Here is a 26590-nt window from a genome sequence, read left to right on the forward strand (position 1 = left end):
AAGGGTGGATAATAGCACCGCACTCTCTGTAGTGAATTTTGCACGGGAGGTAATCTGTTCCCGGAAAATACATTGCAAATGGTTTTATTTGTTAGACTTCCCTAACACCAATCCTCTACAAAATAAAAAAAAAAAAAAAGGAAAGGAATTAATGAGCTATATAGCCTATACTTAATATTTATAAAAACTATTAAACAAAATTAATGTTATATTAAACTTTGAAAATATAAAATAAATTCGAAGAAAATTTTCTGCAACTACAATAAGTAAAGAGAAATAGATGAAGTGGTATTTTAGAGTACTATTAAATAATGTCATTAGTGTACTCATTATCATTCAAAAAATGTTAACCTGAGTGTTAAGAGCATATTTTTTTTTTGACAAATAAAAATAAGAGCATATGTTAAAAACTCAAATATGTTAATTTTATCTTAAAAACTATGAATTCAATTTTTTAAAAGTAAACATTTTAATTTTATAATACAAAATTATATTATTTTAAAAAAATTATCATGTATTCTTCGGAAACAAGTTAACACTGGCCGTATAAATTTTCTTTTTTTTTTTTTGAGAAAAATATAATTTTTCGTGTTTATAAGCACCAAAAAGTTGCTGGAATAAATTGTCATATTTAGCATTTTTCATATTTAATGCAACTGTTAATTTTATACAAATAAATTTACATGTCATTTTCCTTTATAGTCAAAATTCCTCTCAGAAAATTCCTATCCGTCAAAAAACAATCCATGTGACACGAGTACATAAACATTAAAAACAATGCATGAATACTTTAATCAACATGCTTCTAATGCCTTGTCTGTAATATCCTCTTTGTAGATTAAAAAATACTACTAATAACTTTTTCACTAATCTCTGATATTGAACCTTGTCAATTTTGACATTTTCCTCTTCAAAGCTCATTGTGTGATTTTGCTAATTGTAGGTGATTAATAATGTCTTAAAAAGTTTTAGATGAATTAAATTGATGAGTCATTGATTAGTTTGTTAGGATTATTCGTGTATAATGTTTTAAAAACGGTTTAATTGATTAGTGATTCATTAGTTTGTTAGGATAATTCAATAGAGCATCATCCAATTATTGTTACTATAGCAGTACTCATTTATTAATCATTGAGTATAGTTAAGCACACTTATTAATTATTCGTGTATAATGTTTCAAAAACAGTGTACTCCTTACGACTTTTGTAAGTCAAAATTCTCTTTTGCACAGTTATTAAGGAGTAGTTTTTTTGTCTTTCATGTGATATTTCTATTGAAATTCCTAAAATAGCCTTATAATTTGCATTGGAACTCTACAATTATGTTAAAAAAGTAAAATAATTAATGAGGGTACTTTTGGAAAAATAACATTAGATAAAGTTGATTTTGACAACTTTTGCTTATATTTAAGGCCAAATTTTTTGTTGACTTTTGCTCATAAATAATGTCGGAGGGAGTACAATACTAATAATTAGAGGATGCAATTGAACAAAAAATAATTCATCACACATTAAAAAGTGTAGTAACTAGTAAGTGACATTCATAGAGAGAGTAGTACTATTAAATTATGAATGCTAAGGATATTTATTTTGATCAGTCCCCTAGCTACCCTTTGGCTACAGATGTACTGTATCCAAGTGAATCACTTTCATGGATGTGTTGTGCATTTACCTTGACCTCAATATATGTCAGCTGCTCATTGATGAAAGTTAAAAACGTTTGAAAAATTAGTTGATGTGAATGTGAAATTGATCTCCTTAAATGCTTTAAATTCGGTTTATATATTCAGCATTTAATTATTTTAGTTTTTGCACATCAGTTTGTAGTAGGTTTGGCCTAAGTCACGATCGAGTTTTTTTTTTTTTTTATAAGCAAACAATATATTATAAAGGAGTATAAAAGGGTACTCAATCGCTCACAATATAAAGCAAATTATAGTATGCTTTGAAGACATACAATATCACGATCGAGTTTGTGAATCACTCTCTGATTTTGTATGCACACACACTTGAACATTCGTACTACATAGTATCTACTATCTATTTATGTGCTGTAGAGGAGTATTTATGACTTCAACTACTTTTTAATGCCAAAGATTCATGATTCCACTTCACTTGGATAAGAAAGTATTTCCAACCGATCGATAGATGATTAGTGTCTGATTGATGCTTAATTTAGTAGGGATGGTCACAGTTTGATCATCGCAATTGTAATTTGGAGGGGTTGGAATCATATGATGTCAAAACTGACCTTCGAACCAGATTAGGCGGTTCAATAAACCAGATATTGATGGTGAAAAAAATAAAATATTCCAAAGAACATTTTTAGTAAAATACTCCTATTATTTATGTATCGTTGTATTTTAGAGTAGACGATATTAGTATTAAATTAGGAGTGATACAAGTATTATTAGTTAGAGGGTACAATTAAAAAAAAAATTAATAATGCATTGAAAATTGAAAAAATAATTAATAATGCATTGAAAATTGAATAAATAAATCAAAAAAATATTTTTAAAAATGTAGGTCATTTTAAAAAAAGTCATGCTAAACAATGCTTGAGACAATTGTTAAGCATACAAAAAAAAGAAATCAAAAGATAAAGTTAATGCTAAAGACATGACTTTTTATGCTTTTAATGTATTAAATGCACAAATTTCGAGATAAAACTTTCATATTGGTATACTTAACTAGTGTCACGGGGACACTGTTTAGCATTTTCCTAAAAAAAATTGTCAACCACATTTTAATTTGTATTCCCATCATCCTTAACCTTTGGTCTTTTTAGATTTTAATTTTTGCTCCAAAACTTTAGTTGTTCTAAGAAATCAAGATACGATTAATAATATTTTAATTTTTACTCCAAAACTATGGTTTTTAAAATAATTACTAATACTCCCTCTAGTCCTTTTTATAAGAAACACTTTGGAGAAAAAATTGGTCTTTTTTATAAGAAATCTTGACTAACTTTCAAATGTTTTAAATGTATAATTTCACTTATGCCTTATTTATTATGAAAGAGAATATTAAAAATAAGTAAATTAGTTGATTTAAGAGTAATTAAATAAGGGAGTACATGGAATAAACTTAAATTTATAAGTGTAATAAATGAAAATAACTATTTACAATGTGTTTTCTTAGTCTGTGTGATTTTTTCAAAATGTTCTTTATAAAAAGGACTAGAGCGAGTAATATTTTTAAAAACCGATCGGCTAGTCTATACATTGCACAAAAAAAAAACGCTGACTTTAAATGAAATCACTGCAAATGAACAGTGGAATTGGTTCCCTCAAATTAATTGTTTTTGGACTGGATATTGAATTTAAGAAAGAAAAGAAAATGAAAATAACATTCACTCACTCAATGAGCAATACTCCTTTCGGTCCTATATAAGGAAAAAAAATTACTTTTTAAATTCATTAAAGATTTGATATATTTATATGTTATAATCTAAATATATTAATTCTTTAATGGATTAAAAAATAATTTTTTTTTCTCTTATACATAGGAGAAGTATTTACTAGGAAGTTCAAGAGGCTATGTGCGGTACTATGATTGGAATAAGTCTCACTCTCTCCAGAAAAAGTCTCGAATGAATAAAATCTGAATCACCGTCCCCTCCAATAAGTAGAATAATTGGAACAATTTTGGTTGCCTTCATTTGGAGGCAGGACCATTATCAATTTATCAGGCGAGTAAACTGCCAAATATTCCCCTGAAATTTCAAAATTCGTCAAATACCCCCCGAAATTTAGAAATAGGCAAATACCTCCTAAAACTATAAAACGTCAATTAAATTATCCCCTAACGTGGACTCTGACTAGTAGTGTCAAGAGACAATTTGATTGACTTTTTATAATTTCATGAACTATTTGACGAATTTTAAGATTTCAGGGGAGTATTTCACAATTTACTCTTTACCTGGCATATTAAAGAACTTGATTGTTTTTAGCTTATTTAAGTGTTCAATGACTAATAGTACATGCTTCGATGAACCACGTCATTGGATGATCAACTTTTGCATTACTCCGTCTTTAACACCTTCAGACTACGACCACAAGATAAATAAAATCTAACCAAGAATTGTTTTTCTTTTTAAAACAATCACTATAACAGTCTTTCTGTTTTATTATTATATCCCTTTATGAAGACATAATTCAAACTGAAAGATAATTAATACTCCTACAAAATGATGAAGTAAACAATAAAATTTACAAGAAACTGAATAAATGAATCCGACTATTTTTATCCCCTTCTCTATCATACACATTCTTGTAAATAGGAGTTCTATGTTACAAATCAAAATTGTGGTGTAGTTGCAAATTAAAGACCACATCTGGTTGCACTTGCATTCTCAATTAGAAAGAGCAGTACAACTCGGTAAAAATAGAATAAACAAGTAGCACAAGCTTGTAGTTGTACCTTTTCCCTCCCCTTCTCCGCAACCTGTACCGGCTGCTGCCTCTATAAAATCTCTATCTAAATGAAATTTTACTAACATGCAAAAAGCTCATCCAGACCTGCAACAATTCGTGACAGACGATTACCTTCCAATCGGTGCAAAATCAAGGCAATCTGTTCGACACAAGTAACCATCAAGACAGTTTAAGTTCAATGCATCCAGTCATTCATTACTTGTTGCCAATTACCAAGGCACAATGGAACGTGTCAAGAAAATCGGAATATGTTTCTAGCCCAAAGTGCGGTAGTTCCTCCAATACATGTTGCAAGAGGAGGGTCATTGTGTGCCAGATATAATTGAAGTATTGTGTGCCAATAAAATAATCGATCAGTATGGAATGACATATGGCAGAGCATAAACATCTGCTGGCTCTATGTGCACAGCTTCTGCCCATACTTGTGGTGTCTCTCCAGCCTCTGAAGATTTCACTGCGGGTTTTCTTTCTTGCCTGTCAAACAACCATTCTTGATCATCCAAATCAGACCATACCACTTTAGGTACCGAATATATGCGGCTTAGATATTTGGTATCCGGATGGGATGGTTTTGAAGATGCTTCAATTAATGGAATAGTTGGCACAGTTGCAGCATGAGTCTTATTTGAGGGTACTACAAGTGGTTGAGCTTCAATGAAGCCATTTATCTTGCATTCCTTGTTTTCTACCTTAGCACTGCTTGTGGCTACTCCTGACCTATCTGAAGAATTTGAAATTGAAATTTGGCAAGGTTCCAATATCCTTCCATTTTCCTTGAATGGGTGAGAAGAGGACGGTCTTGGCAACTTACTCGGCCAATTCTCACTGGCTGTAAGAAAATTCAAAAATTAACTATAATATGTCAGTCAGCATCAAAACAATGCACATAAACTAAAGAAAATGTTGATACAAAATTCCAATAATGAAATATCAACATAAGCACACATTGTAGTGACTAATGAAAACCTCACCATTATATCTCACAGGATGTAGTATCTGATTATAGCCTATTAGGTGAGCAAGAAATTTCTTATTTGTATTTAAACACGACTAATAAGATCACTATAAAGCAATGAGAACAAGACTCGCCATAAATAACACTCACCATGTGGAACTCCATTTGACTCTATCTCCTTCCGTTTCTTGGGATTTTCAACACCAACATAATTCTCATGGCCGTTCTTGCTAATCTGTGTGAAGGAATTTGAATGTATAGGACCAACATTGTTATTTTCTTTCAATTTATTCTGCTCCGTGGTTTTAAGTTCAGTATGCTCCTTAGTTTTCTCTTTCTTATCTTTATCCCTGTCTTTGTCCTTCCCATGCCCTTTCTTCTCCTCTTTATTTTTCCTTTTTTCTCCTCGTTTATCATCTTTCTTTTTCTTGACCTTCTCTTTTCCTTCGTCTTTCTTTTCCTTGACTTTTTCTTTCCCTTCGTCTTTCTTTTCCTTGACCTTTTCTTTTCCTCCATCTTTCTTTTCATCAACCTTTTCTTTTCCTCCAACTCTTGCTTCCAAATTCCCGTCAGAATACTTACCCAAAAGTTTGGGCGTTCCATCAGTTTTAGGATGAAAATTTCCAGCATGATTCTGAACTGCTGTATTTCCAACAGGTCGTACCTCAGCATGGATTCCTTTCCCAGCATGATTCTGAACTGCTGTATTTCCAACAGGTCGTACCTCGGCATGGATTCCTTTCCCATCAATCTTCTTAGCATCAAAACCCTTATCCTTGAGTTTTTCACTGCCACCATGCAAGGCACTACTATTCCTAGCCAACAACCTAACAGTCCCTTCATCCTTTCTATGGTCCGCATTTGTAAACTTTTGAGCCAATTGATTACCGGCCCCTCCATTATCATCCTTAATTCTCCTCTCCAACTCGAGGAGGAATTTAGAATCCTTGTTCTCCTCGGCCAGATGATTATTATCTCTATCCATCTCCCCATTGTTACCAGTATACTGTCTGGTAATTTTATTGTCGACAAATATACCTTTCTTATCAGGCTTGATTTCTTTTTGGAGTTTGACTGCATTGAGACCCTCAGCTTGTCCCGGAAGTCCCTTGCCATCAGCAGCACTGGTTTTGTTTTTATCTCTATCTTTGTCTTTGTCTCTGTCTCTGTCTCTGTCTTTGTCCTTGTCTTTCTTTTTTTCCCTGTTTTTATCCTTTTTATCCTTTTCCTTATGCTTTTTATCTCGTCCTTCTTTCTCTCTTTTATCCTTACTTTCTTTCTTCTCTTTGTCCTTCTTATCTTTTTTATGTTTTCTTTCCCTATCCTTTTCCTGCAAATCATAAGTCAAAAGAGATACTAAGAAATCATGCAAAACATGTTCCTAATCTCGTTCAAGATTAAAGATATCCAAGGAAGAAATTCCAAACATAACTGACAACAAATCAAAGTCATTCAGATATTCACTGCCTACCTACAAAGTATTCTAGATTTTAGTTAAGCATATTTTAGTCAACTATAACCAAGAAAAGGGGAAACACACTTCTATCAATGAATTTTTAAACAAAACCAAACTCCAGCAATATCTCACTTTAAAACAAACTCAATGATCAGATTCTCTAAACCACACTAGCTATTCCAATTTCCAATTCACATATTAAAATTAACATGTGATATGACAGCATTCTTAGGTTTGCTTGTTTTAAGGGAACTCAATGATAAGATTCTCTCAGTCAGCCCAGCTAGCTATTTCAAGTTCCAGTTCACATCTTTCTTTCGGAATAGATTTCATATTAAAATTAACATGTGCTCTGACATAGTTATGTTTGTTTGTTTTAAGGGAAAGCACGGAAGAGTATGGAAGACGTGAAAATGAAAAGAAAAATGTAAAATCACTTGTTTGGGAGAGGGAAGGAAACACGGAGAAAAGAAGAAAAAAACAATGATGAGGGACCCAGTTAAATATTCTATCCACTAGGAGAGAAAAAAAAAATTCTGAGGACACAGTTAAATATTCAATCCACTAGGGGAGAAAAAACAAATTTTGATGACACAGTTTCCCTTCTCTTCAATCATATCTATTTCTCTCTCCTATCTAGTGTGGGGTTCACTTGACATTTCTCATTTTATCAAGGATAAAATAATCAATCAATTGTTCATGTTTTTTCTTCTCACTTCTCCGTTCCACCAAACAAATGGAGAGAACTTTTTTACTTTCCTTTCCTCTATTTGAACAACAAACGAAATTTATTTTCCTTCTTCAATTTTCTGTCCTCCCGTTTTCTCTCTGTGCCCAAAGATATTGTACGTTAGACGTTGAAATAAAAATAAAGGAAATATCAAGCTTAGGTAATCTGACATTAGATGTCAACAGCAATAAATAAGTCGGGATTATCAAGTCCCAGTCTCCCACACATAATCAACAGCTTAAGAAGTGCAACTCACATGTAAACTAAGGATTATAAATAAGAGACTCCTGAAAAGAAATTATAGATGTCCAGCAATAACCGACAGATGAACAAGAAACTTCAATGAAACCAGGGAAAACACCCTCCAATACCTACTACTTGACCTAAAATGAATGCAAAGTAGAAGAGGCCCCGGTTATTTAGCTACTGACAAAATTAAGCCGCACTCACAGAACAAAACAACCAACAAACCCTCTGTCACTAATCTTCTCAATCACAAGAAGCAATGTATGCACCATAGTCAGTACAATTGTCTACTAAATCAGACAAAAGTTTTATACTTAACTCTATTAACATATTCTCTACTCTGTAGAGAAGCATACTTAGCAAAACCGATGAAGATCTTGGGATCTTTATCTAGTGAGAAGCTAAATCTTTTTGGAATAACCAGTGCAGAGTGACGGGATCAGCACTAAAATGTTTTATGATTAAGAAAGCAGACTGCTTAAGATTTTGAACCAACAACTCTCATTAAAACTATATCTTGTTCAAACTATATCTAATTCAATTACCAATCAAAACATGACCCAGAAGATATGACAACGGGAGAAGCATATTGTTAGGATTTTATACTTAAGTATATGATTTAACGATTTTTTTGAGTTATAAAATACCGTCTAGATTCAGAATGTTATTAAGCCATTTTGTGTAAATATAATAGAGATTATTTTCTCCTCGTATATCATATAAAATTCTAGTGACAGGAGTATTCTGTCCTAGAGGATTAATTTGGGCTTGTAATTCTCCATCAGAGGTCTCGCCATTTCGATTCAGTTTTTAAAATGTTGACACCGATATACTCCACGACACAAGGAAGCTAATTGTAAATTGATCATTTAAAAAATAAGGAACAAGCTGCTGCTGAGTGCAATTGTGTGCTCCCAAAAGTGGAATGATTTCAACAAACTACTTAAACTCATTTTGGTAAGCATTAAACAAATAATCAATGTTATCACTGCTTGTGTCAGCACTAAATTGGGTAAAGAAACATGCTTTAATGCCACATTGGGACAGCTCCTAACATGTTCAATCTTAGCAAATGCACAGAAATTTGCAATTCTCCAGATATTTGAAAGTTGAAACCGATTACAAAAATGTTTTGAAAACAGTGAAATACTTTATCCTCCATTCTTTTTTTTTTGGTAAAAATGCCCCACTCTACTTGAAAATCCAAACAAATGTCCCTCAGGACCCCTACCATTAGTACCTTGAAAAACCCTTACAAGTTGCGAGATTTTTTTTACAAACATACCCGATTTAAGGAAGGTTGTTCAATGTTCTAGAAACAGGATTAGAAAAATAGAAGGCCTTCTGGCATAGAGTATCAAACTCGATGCTAAAGCAAAACTTATGTTCTAAACATAAATCTCAATTAACTCTCAAATGTTTAAAATAAGTATTATCTCAAAAAATAAATCTTGTTTATAATACCAATGATCCAGAGATAATACTCAATTCATGGGGAACAATTCAAACTCGGTACCTAAAATTATTTTTTAAGGCAATTATTTAGCATACAAAAAATAATATAATCCTAGTCAACAGTTATCTGAAAGTCCTCTGAAACTACTAAATAAAGGGAAGCAGTTAACTACAACAAAGTTCAAGACCTCAAGTTGCAGAATCCAATTAAAGTTTGAAGTTCAAGGCTTCAAGCAAGCACTACTCTAAATCAACAATCTTGATAATCTAACTGATGTCCATAACTTCAACCACCACACTCAAGGATCCTCGTCCCACATAAAAAGATGCTTTTTTGAAAAAGTTCACCTAAAAATTTCAAATGCATTCTTATAGAAAAGCTTGGCTACCTATCAGAGGACAGAAATGCTAATGCAAACAGAATCGAATGCAAGGTTTAAACTTGCAAACAGAATCTAATGCAAGGTTGAAACAAAAAAAAAAGGTCTAACAGAAAGAAACAGAGAAAAATCAGAAAAGGAGAGATCAGACAATAGCCATAGCCTCTCGACTCAATTTCTGGTAGCCAGTCTTGCAATCAAAAGATATGAAATTCAGTGGGAACTTTGCAAGCTACACATAGCATGTTCTATAGATCTGCTACATAAAACTTGCAATGCAAAGGTTTCAGAGAAGAGGTATCTTGTGAGCCCTATAACTGGCTTACTAGTGTAAAATCAATTGGATTGGCTAAGAATATCTAGAAGCAATTTTTCCAGGGTACACACCTCTGGGAGTTGTTTTAATTTAAAGCCTCATAATTCAGCTTTGAATGTTCGTCTGATTATACATTTCAGTTAATAACCGTGCAATTTCCATCACATGCATGACCATATCATTCCATTTAAACATATTAGAACCCAAAAAGTGATTATTATGATTATTGTTATACTATTATTATAATGTGATAAAAAAAAAAAACTCTTTAAATCCTATGAATCTGATTGAACAGCCTAACAAGATTTGAGATTCAAGTTTTGTTCTTTGAATGACATGATCAAGAGAACATGGAGAATAACAGAAATGCATATGAAGTGCACATGGAGAATATCTGATATCTACATATGTGTGGATAATCTCTAGGTACACCAAACATTTGCTTCAGTACCTAAGGTGCCACATGGAAGGCACAAAATCCCCACAAATCTCATTGTTTTACAACAAAAGGGTTCATAACTTCATTACTAACGATTAATTTTGCTCATTCAATACTAATCAAAGACTAAGTTTACCCACACCCGCACCCAACAAAATGAGCAAAAAAAAAACTATAAAAAGTATTTGTCTATATATTATGAGAGACTGACCGGACAAATATACATTTACTTCGACAGACATGCTAAATATTATAGATTGGTTTGAAGTAAACGATACATTACTGATCACTCCTAACATGAAAATACAAATCAAATTCACTTAAAAAAAAGCTCGTTGTTTGGTAAACAAAAAAGAAAAAAAATTGCCAAGGCTGGGAAGTAAATGACAAGATGGATGTGCATAATGTAAGCATGGCATATAAACTTTTAATCATCTTAAAATCTTGACCTTCACCAGCCATGACACAATTTCTCCACTCAAACCTCTCAGGACTTGATATTTATAACCACGTAATAGTAGCACAAAAGTCCAAAAAAAGCCAAACTTTAAACACAACACAGAAAAAACTAACAAGAATCCAGTGATCATATAAGAAGACAGATAAATCTAGGGGTGTACATGGATTGGGCAAATCCGGTCGACCCGGTCAAACCCACCCAATCTAACCCAAAAAAGTGGGTTGGGTCGGGCTAGTGGGTGGATATGGATTTTAAAAATGAAAAACCCATTAAAATAATCGGGTTTTGGGTAAAACCGGACCCAACCCAAGAAACCCACTGACCCACTAGTGCTATGTATTTTGAAATATTTTTTATGAAAATACTAAAGATTTTGCTATTTGATTATTAAATATTTTTATATTGAAAATAATTATACATTTTTTATGAAAATAAAAAGATTGAATAATTTTTATAAATAAATATGATAACTAATCGCACTATTTAAAAAAAAAAAAGCCTCTATCCAATAAAAAATTGAATAATTTTCATAAACAAATATAATGATTCATCTATTAGTCATTTGATATTGAAAAAGTAAAAATAAAATCATTAATCATTTGGATAGCACACTATCCAACCCATAAATTAATGGGTTTATACAAAAAATGGGTGATTAATTTTAATAATGAAAAAAATTACACTATTTTTCAAGAAAATATAACGGTTGAGTTATTTTTATGAAAAATATATAAAGATTCGACAATTATATATTTAATATAAAAAAATAAAAAAATAATTTGGGTAACCCACTGCCCAACCCGGAAATTAGTGAATTTACCCAACCCGGCCCACGTACACTCCTAGATAAATCCATAAAGGCAACATTCAATATCTTTCTATCTAAATCAAAAACCAAACGGGTAAATCGCATTAACCAACTTTCATCAACAAATAGTGCACCACCCTACTAACCAACATAAGCCAAGAAAAAATATGGTGTAATGTTCGCTCCCAGTTATTTTCAACAGCAGCTATACCTCAATTGAACAAGAACTTTAATATTTTCATTGTGTATTAGACAATTTTAAAGAGGCCACATAATTTTTGTAGGATAGCTATTAAGAAACAGATCAAGCATTAGATACTACATTATTAAATCAAACACAACTGCATGATATCACCTATTTTCTAGCTATACATTTCAATGTTCCTTCTAGAGAATGAACCTTATTGATGCGCAACATAATTCAACTAACGAGAAACCCCATTTAGCGTCAGAAATAATATTAAGCTAGACTATATGCATGATGTGAACATAGGAAAAGCATATTAACCTTTTTTATTATGTCAACTTCATCTGTTCTAGTCTTCTTTTCATATCCTGGTGGTGGAAATGGAAAGCAGCGCGACATTGCACAAAATCCAGATACACCTAGTATAAAATCGTTCCAAAACTGAGTCCTCCGATTAGTATTCAGTAACACTGTTCAAGAAAGGGAACGAACCAACAACTATGCTCCTGTCCATGCACCATGTCACCACATTCATTTCCAGCTTTAATATTCCTCCATAAACCTCTTGCACACACAAATTATCCAAACCACCGAGGTTTATTTGCCTTCACCGAAATAATCAAACAGCTCTAACTGTATTATTGGAAATTGATTCACCGAAATAATCAAACAGCTCTAACTGTATTATTGGAAATTGATTCAAAACCAATAAGCAACAAAGAAATCACTCACTCTGTCTAACTACTTCAAAGTTCTAACATGAAGGTAAACGGTTCAATACAACCCCAATCAGTACCGTGGAACCGTGTTAAGCTCAGATAAGCTATGCCAACTCAAAGGGCTGCTTCAGAAACTAAAATTGACCGCCGAAACCCGATAATCTCTGCTTACTTTTTTTCTCAACCAATTATCCCCCGGTCAAAAATTGGAAAACAAAAAAGAAGAAAAACACCAAAAATGGTGACCAGGAAAGCCTCTGTACCGAGTCCAAAATCGGTTAACAAAATCCCAAATCACTGATAACGGTATACACAATCTTCTTCCATGCTAAAAGAAGCAATGTTAAATACCATCATCTTAAGCAATCTCCAAGTGAAAATAGTTCCAAACCCACAATCTAAAACTCTGAAAAGATCAGAGTTTTTGCCCATTTCAAGCAAAATCTTCCATTCAATAATCACACTCTCTCTGATCCAAACCCTAAACAACTCAGAAATTTTCCAAATTCAGCAAGTGCCCACAACACACGATCCAATGAAACCCTAAAAAAAACACCAAAAAAACGAAGCTTGAGTATAGAAACCGAAAATCACGCAGAAGAAATGAAAAAACCCTAATCCCAATCCCAATTTCAAAAAATCCATAAAAAGGTTCAAATTAAACCGAATAAAGAGAATCAAAAACACCTTACAATAATCGGTATCGATTAAAAGGGAAAAAAAGAAGCTTTGATTCGAAGCGTTAACGAGAAAGAAAAAAAAAACGTGAAAATTTTCGAGTGATGAAAAATAGAGTTAAAGTGAAAATTCGTTATTAAAAGAGATTTACCTAGTACGCTACAAAGTGGACATTGTAGAAGAACAAGATCTCTCTTTCTTTCTTTCTTTCACATGAATGAATGAATGAATACAATTATTATAAGAAAGAGAGAATAATAGTAATAATAACAATAATCTTTAATCTTAATTTTATTATTATTAAAAATATATATATGTATAAATAAAAATAAAATTAAAAATAAAAAAAAACTATGTAATTTTTTATTATGTTGTAATAAAAAATAATATATGGTATTGGGATAAGTACTTTCTTTCTTTGTTGTTGTTGCTATTGAATTCACTCTTTAGAGGATTCTGGGTTTTGTTTGTTTTGTTTTGTTTCTCTGTTTTGTTCTTTGTTCTCTCTCTCTCTCTTGATTTGTGTTTGTGTGCTTGAGTTGTGTTGTGTGTTGTCTCAAAAATATTATATATATGTCATTTTTTTGTAATTGTTAATATATGCTAAGTGTTAATGTTATTGGTTTTGTTGGGTTGTGTACACACGAGGATGAAAAGCACTTGAAAGCCCAAATGTTTAGAATCTTAAACACAAAAAAGGAAGGACAATAGAGGGGGTGTGGGCAAAAGCTAGTGCATAGACCATATACATATTTATATGTATAATCTTTTGTTTTTATTGTACATTATTATAGACAACAAATTTATTAGTTAGGTAATTAGATATCAAACACATTACCAATGAATTATTTTCAGTAGTAAGAGTTTTGGTCCTCTTAAATATATGATAAGGAGTTTGATTTATGACTCATGCGTATAGAAAAAATTTGATTGGGAGGAGAGAACTCACCTCGTGTGCCCCATAGGTTTCTCGACGGAGATTAGTCATTGCTAACAGAGGTGAAAATTTCGTATCAATATCATGGTAACCCAAAAAAAACCAAACGCATCGGTGTTAATTATGTTTAACTATAGTTAGGTTTTTGATAAGTAAAATTAATTATAAGGAGTATACATGGGTATTTAATTCAATCTGTTACCATTCAAAACAAATTATTATATGTTTTGTAAGCATCCAAGACGGTTATAACACCAATTAGAAAATCAAAAATATGATTTGCGTTCGAAATGGCGGCTAAACCAAACCCAAGAAATGACTACAATATCATTTATCAATAAGGAAGCATTCAACATAGCTCCATTAAAAATAATATTGTTTCTAAGCTTCCAAATGCATCAAGTAGTAATCAACCAAATCAGATGTTTAACGAGCATGCCTTTTTAGGATTTAATCACATCACTAAACAATAAGAAATAGTTTCATCCTTCCATACTTGAAGCCAACATTAGTCCTAACCGATTAGAAATAGCTTCCCAGGAAACTCTAGTTAAAGAACAATGGAAGAAAAAAAAGATAGGAGCAGTCTTCAATATCCGGCGAGTAAAAGACACCAAATCATGCGGATTAGACAAGAAACCCCTATGATTAAACGCCGCCCTCGTAAGTAACTTTTGTAAAAGTAATCTTATCCAAAAACGTATGTTTTTGACAATATAGTTAAATTTTCTTGTTACAGTCAATTTTGTTTATTCTTTTTATAGTTATAACTTATAAATATGTTTTAAATTCTTTAATACTCTAATGATTTTTTTTACTTACTCCCATATTCATATGTCTACAGGGAATAACCTCTGGTAGACTAATGATCTAGTATTTGAATTTCCCACTACCAAAGTAGTAATTTTTATGGTAACCTCTTTTCTGATTTTTTGTTTTTTTTCTTTAAATAGATGAGTTTTCTAAAGAGGACCAGTGGATCATAAAATGCAAACACATGTCTCTTGATCACGACGTTGTTCCCACCTCACCTTCGATTAATGGGAGCAAATTGATTAAACATGTTCTTCTCATGAAAAACCAAAGGAGGAGGTTCATCAATCAATGAAATTTTGTTTGTTCTTCTAAGATTATTATCTCTTTGAGACATAAACAAACTATGGTTTCTTGAATCGCGGCTTTGCTGTGATTTTTTAAATATTCTTTACTATTGTATGAAAAATATAATACAAAAATTTTATTAGCAAAAAAAAAATAATATTTATCATTAAAAAAATATTTAACAAATAATTGTCATTAATACATAAAAAAATATAAAATAAATATTTGTCACCGATACGTAAAAAATAAAATAGATATTTTTCATGTCTTAAACCTCTCTTAGTTGATGTTCTTAAGCTTTTTTACATACTTTATTGAAATATAAGCACACAATGGAAAAATTCTTTACACGAACATCCAATAGAGTTTTGCCATGTCATTTATTTATTTAATTAAAATATATAAAAAATTAATTTGTCTCTTGCCAACCAGTTTCCCATATTTTCTCCATTAACGTTGTAACTTTCTTTCAAACTATCAATCTTCATCTATGATGTTTCTGCTATTTCATATTCACCCTCCCCCTGATTTTTGTGAACGCCACAACAAATATCGTATCCCTTAATTTCTACACATATTCTTCCTTCTTCTTCTTCTTCTTCTTCTTCTTCTTCTTCCATCTCAACTCCCTCCCACTATTTTCAATATCCCACCCCATTAATGGTGGTTGGTCCCTCTATCCAAATTTGTTAACCTATTGTGCATCTATCCCTTTTTCTTTTCTGACAAAAGATGGTTTTTTTAAGTATGACTTCAATGGTGCTGGGATGAAAAAAAGGTTGTGCATAATTGCAATGGAAGAGGATGGGCATGTGTGAAGAGGAAAATGTTGGAGTGGTGGGGGTTGCATATCAAACAACGCGGAAGCAAAACAATTTTTATAATTTTCTTTTAAATATTTTAAAAAATAATAAAATTTGACATGGCAGTTAAATGAAATATGATTGAATGTTCGTGTAAACCACGCTTTATTACAGCGATTGTGCATCTCCATTACACTCTTTTTTTGTTGGTCTTTTATTAAACTATTACAAAAAATAACCTTATATTCTGTTAAATTATTCAACCACATTCACCTTAATGAGATGAAATAAAAATATAATTAAGCCCTTCAAAAAATTTGGTACAACAAGCCCTTAAATTTTTCCTTATTAGATTTAAAAAGTGAAATCTTACCTAAAATAAAAAGAGTTTAATCAATATATTATCTCAGTGTAAATTAATTTTACACTGACTTATAATAGAAGTCAAACATTTTTTCATATCATACAATTAAAGTGAAATCTAATAAAAGACTTGACAAAGTACACACTTATAAAATTAGTTTATTGTGTTTGTACATATACTATTTACTAAAATAAAAAATTATTTAAAGGATATGCATGGTTAATGTAAAACAGTTTTATATAGACATTCAATGAAATCTAATGAAAATCCACCAATTTACCACATTGTTCGACTATTGTATAGTTATTTTTAAAATTTTTATATATATTTTTTGTTTTCACCATTTGCTTCCTAGGGGAAGGGAACTCTAGTACTCTAGAGTTTGGGACGAGTTTTGGCATCAAGTGGTTTCAGTCTCCTCCCAAATGCAGTTTCAGGGGATCGAACCGTGGTTTTTTATTAAATCGTTTCAAGTGGTTTGAAAAATATTTATATGACATAGAACCATAGTAGTTTTCTATTAAATGTCAATATAAAACTATTTTACACCGATAATATCTATTAAACTCAACCAAAAAAAAATAAAGGTGAAATCGTGCATGTACAGTGTACTTGAGAAAAAAATTGAAAAGTCATTTGCCGAAGACATGTGCTTTGGTTCTTCCCATTACCATCTGCCACTTCCAGATGGCGCCACCCTAGCTTATCACTACATATATCTGATCATACACGTGTCTAGTTGTAAATGAGGAACTTGTATTTCTAATTTATTTTTTTGGTAGAAGTATTTACATTTCCAATTTTATATTAAAAATAATAAATAAAGACTCCTTGCAATAATTTGGGTCCTCTCGAGTGTATTTTTTACCGGAGTGTGTTCACTTTTAATCATATTCATCCAATTCTGTAGGACCTATTATAATAGTAAAACATCAATGGCTGAGATTTCACTGCAGACAATTTACACTGCAGAGGATTCATTCCCCAATAATTTGTTTGATTCGCAAAAGGTAAATACTTCGAATTTTTAAAAGATTCATTACACTGTAGAAAAAAATATTAAATTAGGATTATGTTAACATGTATCCTAAAGTAATTTAATAAATAAATTTTGCATTTAATAATATAGAAAATTTAATATTTAAAAAGTTAAAAAGTACTAGTTTCAAAAAATAATTTTCATATTTGATTTCATAACATATGTCCTTATAACACTTGTTAACATTTTCCTTATGATTGCAACTTATAGCACTTGATTTGCGCAAAAAAAAATACCATATTGTAAATATTTTCCTCCAATAAATCAATGTGTTTCAAAACGACAACAATCGTAAAACGCATCATAATGCATGTTTTTTCGGGAAAATCCTAAAGCTATATAAATTCAAACCTATGCATGGAAATTTGTCGCAATTTTGCCACAAACGTGAAAATTCACTGCACAATTAAACAAATGTTGTGTAGCAAATGAGGTCAGAAGTCTCATACGAAACCTCGCATTATTTGGAAAGAAAAAAAAACGAATATAAGTGAGAAAACACATAAACAGCAAACATAATGTCGTCAAACTTTGAGTTAAAATATGATTTCCTTTTCCTTGTATGATTGTTTTTAACTCAATGCGTATGATTCCGGAGGATATTATGACTGGCGAACTATCAAGAGATGTCAAATGAATGGATTGGTTTGAAACATATTTACCTCAATCCGCAAATTTAGTAAGTTGGCCCATACTGTTATGAGATTTTGGTGTCATAATTTTTGCAACTCAACCCCTCAAGTTGGATAAGGTTGATTCACATGCCACATTTCATGAAGGGTCTAGAAGCTATCAGAGGAAAGAGGTTCAGCACTTTTGGCATCATGGAATGAGACCTGAGTGCTCTGCATGGGTGCAAATATAGTTTAGGGTTGCAATTTGCAAATGGTTTGTTTAAAAAGGCACCAATTCTAATAGAGAAAGGATTTTGAAGCTATTTTTTTCTCGTAAATTAGACATCGTCTACGTGCAACTATAAAGAGTTATTCTTCAAATCTTGTGAGATTTAAATGACGGTAAATTCTTTCTAAAAATCTTAATATTGCTGTATGTCCAAACCAGAGATCAAATTTAGAATTTTAGTTAAGTTAAAAGAGACTTGCATCATCTCATTTAAGTATTCTTAAATATCTTGAAGCTAATTTTGATTGAGCTAATAACTAACTTATCATGATTAGACATAGATCCACTGTTATACTACCTTTAGACATTAATTTGTGTTGATGCATAAACTGATTTTTGTTGCAGTGACATGATTTTTATTACCATGTCTTATACTATAGGCAAATTAATAGGTCAAATGTGAACATATTGTCCATTGCTTGATAAAATCATTCACCTACAATATTAAGTGTATAGTGATTGAATAAAAATAGTCAAATAAATAATCTTCCACTCATCATGTCATGTCCTCACTCTTATTATTGTTATTTTGTTATCAATATTATCATCATAATACGTAACATTAGTCAAATAAATAAATAATATCATCATACTATATATGTCACATGTCATATACACACACAATAAACTTAAGGTGGAGGTTAATTTGAGCACGATACACAATACACTTAAAATAAAAGTCCTAAAATTAGGGTCTTGTGATGTGGATGGAAATGGAAAACTCTATAAAAAGGTTGCCACGTGTCCATAAAATACTCATTGATCACCATGTGTGTTACGTTAAACCAAAGACAAAACAATTGAAAATTAGTGTTGTCTTCTTATATATAGCAAATGATGGAACAAAAGAGGAGGTTGTAACTTGTAATCCAAGAAAGAAAGAAAATGGAGAAGCAAATGGTGAAAGAGGAGACAAAGGGAACAAGTGAATCTAAAGGGAACAATGAAGGGCTTCCATTGAATGATAGTCCATACTTGAATTATAAAGATATAGAAGATTATAAGGAACAAGGTTATGGTACTCACGGTCATCAACAACCAAAGGAAGGTCGTGGACCTGGTGGCACCGAGGCACCTACTTTTTCGGGTGCTGATGCTCCGTCTAAGGCCCACTTTAATGCTACCGATGTTGTTCATAGCAAAAGAGAAAATTAAGAAATTGTTCCTATAGATTGTTACATTTTCTAAATTTGCATTCATATAGCATTTTGTTTTGGCTTTATAACATATTTTCGGTGATTTTTTTTCTTTTCAAATTTACAGGATAGACATAAATTTTTGGATTGGTGATATACCATTGCAAATGCTACTATAGCTAGACACCAACAAATTGAAATGATGATTGTTGTCAATCTTTAAAGATTGATCAACTAACTTTTGGGATTGTTTCTCTCATTATTTCGAATTGATCGATCAACTATCAAATTTATAGTTATTAGTTTATATAACCATTGTTACGTACTGTTGTGCTAGAAAACATGCTAGATCATCAAAGAAACCGTATAATAGCTTCCTATAACTTTTTCAGATGAAAATACTATTACCGCTGTCTCTAATTATAACCACTTTTAAATTATTGTTTCTATCGAGATTTTTATATTGAAAGATGAAAATTTGGACATTGATTAAAACAAGGAGAAATTGGAAATTTCTAGCCAACACTTTTATCAAGGTGTTTTTTTTTTTTTACAACACATGGTTTTTTTATTTGACTCACACATTTAAGTATGAAGAAGTAAATTTTTTTTTATTCAAACTCAAACACCATGCATATCAATATACCGACTAAATGAACTGTATTTATAATTTATAACACACCATTTACTTTAATATAATGAAAGGAACTTATAATTTATAAATGAGTAGAAAAGTTAGTAGATTAACTTTACAATTCCTCTTCACTGACTTCAGAATAATAGAATCAAAGGGAGACTAAAGAGCAACATGAGTAAGGGAAATTGTATTCAATGGAGTATATCACACATTCAATTAGGACTCTAATTTAGCCCTTAAATTTTGATATATACTAATATTTTTAAAATGAACAAATTTAAACTAGAATAATAAAAGGATTAAAAAACAGAGTAATAATAATCAAACATTCAAATCCAACAAATAAATAAATCAAATAATTTGCACTTAATATCATTGTTATTATGACTTATAAACTGAACAATAGACTAAACTTGAAAAGGCCATGGCCAATCCTTCAATTCCTCTTCATTCTGAACCTTACCACTCCTCATAGCACCATCACCTTCATGGTAAGAATAACACTTCAAGAAAAAAGCAAGTATCAAAACAACCCATTCCAACAAAAATATAACAATAGTTAATCCACCACAAAGTTTCAGTATAACAGCACCATCTTCTTCTCTCACATAAGATTTCAACTCTGCAAGAAAATCTTCAGTTCTAGTAAAAATCAGCACAGAAACTGAACCTTGAAATATAGCTGTTAAAACAGTGACTACCATGTGTGCAGAATACCATCTTGTAATAGTTCTTAGAGATGATGATGCAGAAGCGGAAACAGCTCCGGCGATGGTGAACGCGTGGAGGAGAATGAAGAAGAAGCCACAGATTGAAGGGAAGAGGTTAAGGGAGAGAGTGAGGAAGATGCAACTAGAGGATGCTGATAAGAGTATATAGTTGCAGAAGAGGAATGCTTTGTGAATGTTGTATTGGTGTTGTTGACTCATTTTTGTTATAGTTCTATTTGTTCTTTCCAAATTGTGATTAAGGTTAACTATGAGATGAGATTTTTGAGTGTGGAGATTTATGAGATTTATGAGTGTGAGATGTTTTTATGCTAAGATAGATTCAAAGTAACGGTCATATATTCATTTCAACTCTACTTTGCTTTGGAAATTTGATTTGGTTGGTGGGCTACTATATGAATATGACCGTTGGGAAAATAAACAATGTCTTTATAAACGGATAGTAGAGAGTTTGTTTAATTTAACATTTAAAATATCAATTAGTTAATTTAAAATATGTTAATCATCATCATGTGTTAATTTTACTAATACTCATGACAAGTGAATCCGCTAAAATCATCTTGAGCCGAAAATTCAATTGGTTACTGGCGTACAAAATGACCCAGGAGTCCTAATTAAGAGGTATAAAGGTCGAACTCAAAAAACTAACATAATAACTAATTTAAACATTTTTCCTTAGAAAGAACATTTGACATTTGCCTAATGTTATGCCCTGTTTGGATACACGTTGTACCTCCAATACACACTTCTATATTCCTTTACACCGTGAAAAATAAGAAACTATAAAGTGTAGCTTGATAAAGAAACACGCGTTTGTGGTGTTACTGTCGTGAAAATAAACACTTGCATGGTCTAAAAAACATTTTCCCAAATTTGAACCAAATACATGTACATGTACCTTTTAGTTTATATAAAAAATTGAATCAAATATATATCTTTTTGTTTATAGATAAAATGGGAGGGAGTACAAATTTGCTAGAATTATGGGAAAATGGAGGATAAGTCACAGTACCTGCAATGCATACTAGAAATCTAGCCTAAAATGGAGTGAAATGTTTTAGTGAAACCCACCAAAAATTTCAATTCATCCCCATTTCCTACATAATAAATGAACAAGATAACATCTTTCTTCAATTTCTCTTCTCACTATTTCTTCCTTTTCCAAAAATCCATCAATCCACACAATATAGAGAGTGTGGGATTTGAACAACTCAAGATCTCAAAGAACAATCTACTTTATTCTATTAGCTAAATTTAATATGTAGTTGCAGGCTGTTTGCGTGCATTTTTGTATATAAAATGGTGAAACATACAAGCCTCTAAGCAAAAGGAAAATAACACATTTTATTTCGATACGATGCTATTACGAAAAACTATGATCATGCTAACAGAAAACATGAAAACAAAGGTGTATCAAAAACTTCAAAATTTTGAATTGAAACACCATCGTGATATCGCACCTAAAATAGGAAAAAGCTTATTTATTTTTCTCCGTTACTCCTCTACCTTGTCTCAAACTTTGAGTGAGACATTTGAGAGGGAAGTTTAATCCTTGTACTTCATCTCAGATACCAGGAAACCAGGCATACCAAATGAGGAAGAGAACTTCTCAACATCAGCTCTGAGTTGTGCAATAGCCTTGTTGTCCACCAAGCCCTTGTTGAAATCCTTCAGAAGTTTTCCATGCTCCTTCTGGATCTCTAGTGTGAGAGTCACAGCACGGTGAAGGAACTCTCCAATCTGTTCAAAGTCCTTTTCAACCAAGCCTCTAGAAGTCATGGCCGGAGCACCTGTTAACAGAACTCCAGTGAGCTACCTCGTGTAAAATATAAAATAAAATAAAGGCACGCATTAAAACAAGTATTTTAACAATCACGTTGCATAATCAACAATTTTCGATTAGACATGCTCAGCTGAAACTAATCGAATAATACTACTTGGTAAAGAAGTACAGCACTACAAACACATCCTCAATTGTTTTCCAATAAAATCTACAACAACTTCTAAGATGCCTTTATTTACTATCAATGCATCACAAGTCTGGACTCCCAAAACAGTAAAGTTCATAAAAAGTTCTTACCAACTCGTACTCCTCCAGGGGCCAAGGCACTGCTATCGCCAAAAACAGCATTTTTGTTCACTGTGATGTTACAGAGGTCACAAAGTTTCTCCACCTTGTTTCCTGCAAAGAACATCAAACAGTGATATTATGTTTCAAACAATTGTGCACAATTTAAAACAGATGAGATGACTTTTAGGTGTGAGGTATCCTTTACCAGTCAATCCAAGAGGTCGGAGATCCCACAATACAAGATGGTTCTCAGTTCCACCAGTGACAAGACTGTATCCCTTGCTCATCAAGTAATTTCCAATGGCAACTGCATTGGCCTTAACTTGCTTGGCATATGCCTTGAACCCAGGTGACATGGCCTGTTTCAAGGCAACAGCAAGGGCACCAATCTGGTGATTGTGAGGACCTCCTTGAAGGGAGGGGAAGACTGCAAAGTTGATCTTGTCCTCAAAATCATAAACTGCGTTCTCAGCCTGGCCCTTCTTGGGTGGTTTAGGTCCCTTCCTGTAGAAAATCATACCCGCCCTAGGGCCCCTCAAGCTCTTGTGAGTTGTTGTTGTCACTATGTCACAGAACTCAAATGGATTATTGACTTCCTGTACACACAACAAAATAAAGTTATCATTCATTCTAACTGAACAAAACAAGTCATATTATTATCAGTACGAAAAGCTGAGACATAAATGAACATGGCTTCTAATAAATCCTTACATCACCAAGGTGGCTAAAAATCGTCAATAATATTTATTAAAAAGGTATACCTTTTAAAATTCCTTATAGTTATTATAATGTTATTGATGTTCTTGGGTTTTATACTAAACTCATCATTAAAAAATCAGCTTGTGAAGATGAGTTAGGCCCAAAATTAACATAGTACCAAAGTTTATCATAGATCTGTTTATAGGACATTGTATTATCTACACACTGAGCTAGATAGGAGCTTATAAAGCCCATTCAATTGTCACCTTTAAAGAAAGGCTTGTGGGGTTGAGTTAAGTCCAAAAGCTAAGAGAACAGATAGTAGAATAAAAAAAAATTCTAACAGATAGGAGAATAAATATTTTCTATTGAGCCTTTAACATTGGATCCAGATCGAACATATAACATATTCTGTAAATGGACAAAACAGTAATGCAGATTCACTGAATGAAGAAGAGAGTGGTTAGTGATTGTGTTAGCAGTGGAATGGGAATGGAAATGAAATTGGAATGTGTGTGTCGATTGTGTTTTAAAAAGGAAGATACTTTCTCACCAAACGTTAATGGAGTAGTGTTGTGGACCTGTGGTCACTGCTTAATCGCTGGTAAGTCGGTTACCGGCAAGAATAAATTATATCCACTTGTTTTTTTTTCTTCTTGTTTTTCTAAATTTGAAAATTGTGTGTCAAAAAAAAATTGAAAATTGTGATTACTCACTTCAATTGTTTTTTAAAGGATACTCTTCAAATTGTTAGTTTTATTTTTGAGCAAAAGTCAGTATAGCTCGTATCAATAAACTTTCAATCATTACATGAGGATCATAAAAAAGGTGGGATCTAGATCTAGCATATGAATGAGCTTATAAAGCTCATTCAATTGTCACCTTTCAAGACAAGTTTGTGGGGTTAGTTAATTTTACAAACAAATGTTTTCTATTGAACCTATACCCATGAATCCACAGATCATGTATTATTTTAAAAATGTTTGATTCATTTCAAACTCCTGAGGAGAGTTTTTCTAGTGGAAGTGATTATGTTGTAGATGATGTCAACATGGATGCTTCCTCTAGTGGAGCGATTCTGAAACTTTTATGCATTCAGAAAAACCAACTAAGGAAGGAGTTACTGAACTTCTTAGCCATTGTGAGGTGGAAAAAAAGGATGCCGGAGGATTTCAACATACTCAAAAGATGAGTGAGGGTCAAAACATGTTAACCTTACTTTAATGCAGAGAACATGTGAAAGTAGATGTAGAGTTATTCTCAATGCTAGCTGATTGAACTTTTTAGCCAATTGAAGGGTGGCCGAAAACCTTGTAATATTATTTTATTTTATTTTTGGTATTTAACCCTTTGGTTCCTTGTTCCAAGGGGATGGGGCCCCGATAATCCAGACTTCATCCGCGAGGTAAATAAAACCTGACAAATGATTGTTCCCATTAGGAATCGAACTCGAATTCTCCCAAATGATTCGTCCTAGGGGAGCTCATACACGTCTAATAATTTTATATAGAATAAAAACATAGAATATGAATCTAATAAATATAACGGTTGAATTGAAATTACAAATATCATTCAATTCAAAAACAACTTGAGGCTTCATCAATCATCACACTATTGCATCTTATATAATACTATGTAAATATGTAACGTTAAATTTTAATAAAACTAGAATTGTAAAAATGATAGTATAAGATTTTATACCTGAGCAGCAACAAGGCCACTATAATGAGCCATATCACAAAGCAAAAGAGCACCACATTTATCAGCAACATCTCTAAATCGTTTATAATCCCAATCTCTAGGATAAGCACTACCACCACAAATAATCAACCTAGGTCTAAAATCCAACGCCTTCTCTTCCAACCTATCATAATCAATAAAACCAGTAGTCGAATTCACCTTATAAGGCAAACTCTCAAAGTAAATCGAAGTCGCCGATATCTTCTTCCCACCAGAAGTATAATAACCATGCGTCAAATGACCACCAGAAGGAAGATCCAATCCCATAATCCGATCATGAGGATTCAAAACAGCAGTATAAGCAGCAAAATTAGCAGGTGAACCAGAGTAAGGTTGAACATTAACTCCCCAAGAAGATGAATCTAAATGGAAAGCTTGAAGTGCACGTGATCGACAGAGATTTTCAATTTCATCGATGAATTCGTTACCGCCGTAGTAACGGTTTCCCGGCATACCTTCGGAGTATTTGTTCGTTAATGCACTTCCGAGAGCTTGAATGACGGCGAAGGAAGTGAAATTTTCCGATGCGATTAGTTCGATTCCACGGCATTGACGACGTTTTTCTTTTTCGATTAGGTCGTGGATTTCGGGATCGACGGTTACGAGAGGTGTGTTTCCCCATTCGGTTACAGGATCCATGGCGGAAATGGAAATGGATCTGAGGGGGGAAGAGGAAGAAGAAGAAGAAGAGAGAGGGAAAGAGAGAGAGTGGAATTGGAATGGAAATGGAATTGTGTTGGTGTTGATTTTGTTTAAAAAGGAAGGGTTTGTAACCAAACGATAATGGAGTGTTGTGGCCATTGCTTAATGGTTGGTTAGTTACGAGACTAAATTGTATCCACTTGTTCACTTTTTTCTTTTCTTGTGTATTTCTATATTTGAAAATTGTGATTACTCACTTTCTTTTTTTGTTTGATATTAATGAGGGCTTAATGTCCGTAATTATTCATTAATCGTTAATTAGTTTGGTGGTGATTAGCGCTGAATTTGTTATAAAGGAACATGGTTTGATTCCTACAGCTGTGATTGGGAGGGAGCTGGAACACTTGATGTCAGAACTGATCATTGGATCCACTTGTTCACTTTTTTCTTCTCCCGTGGATTTCTATATTTAAAAATTGTGATTACTCACTTGAATCACTTCAATTGTTAATTTAACTTTTTTTTT

The 26590-nt window shown here is 32.3% G+C and overlaps 3 protein-coding genes across 4 annotated transcripts; all 3 read right to left on the reverse strand.

Annotated features, from left to right (window-relative positions):
- Positions 1-4155: 4155 nt before the first annotated feature.
- Positions 4156-13837, reverse strand: LOC123914214 (myb-like protein X). 2 transcript variants are annotated; one of them, XM_045965283.1, is made up of 4 exons: positions 13674-13837; positions 12189-13129; positions 5541-6720; positions 4156-5264 (listed from the first exon to the last, which is right to left on the reverse strand). In XM_045965283.1, the coding sequence occupies exons 2-4, from the start codon at positions 12264-12266 to the stop codon at positions 4789-4791; spliced, it is 1734 nt and encodes a 577-aa protein (XP_045821239.1). In that variant the 5' UTR covers positions 12267-13129; positions 13674-13837; the 3' UTR covers positions 4156-4788. The 2 variants fall into 2 exon arrangements, with proteins under 2 accessions (XP_045821239.1, XP_045821238.1); XM_045965282.1 differs by lacking the exon at positions 13674-13837 and adding an exon at positions 13416-13575.
- Positions 13838-20352: 6515 nt separating this feature from the next.
- LOC123914216 lies at positions 20353-21227 on the reverse strand. The gene has a single exon (XM_045965286.1). The coding sequence runs from the start codon at positions 21111-21113 to the stop codon at positions 20592-20594; it is 522 nt and encodes a 173-aa protein (XP_045821242.1). The 5' UTR covers positions 21114-21227; the 3' UTR covers positions 20353-20591.
- A 904-nt stretch (positions 21228-22131) lies between these two features.
- On the reverse strand, positions 22132-26270 carry LOC123914215 (serine hydroxymethyltransferase 4-like). The gene is made up of 4 exons (XM_045965285.1): positions 25384-26270; positions 23189-23579; positions 22993-23094; positions 22132-22702 (listed from the first exon to the last, which is right to left on the reverse strand). Exons 1-4 carry the CDS (start codon positions 26221-26223, stop codon positions 22458-22460), a joined length of 1578 nt encoding a protein of 525 aa, XP_045821241.1. The 5' UTR covers positions 26224-26270; the 3' UTR covers positions 22132-22457.
- Positions 26271-26590: the final 320 nt, after the last annotated feature.

The sequence above is a fragment of the Trifolium pratense genome, linkage group LG3 (assembly GCF_020283565.1).
Source record: "Trifolium pratense cultivar HEN17-A07 linkage group LG3, ARS_RC_1.1, whole genome shotgun sequence".
NCBI classification, from domain to species: Eukaryota; Viridiplantae; Streptophyta; class Magnoliopsida; order Fabales; family Fabaceae; genus Trifolium; species Trifolium pratense.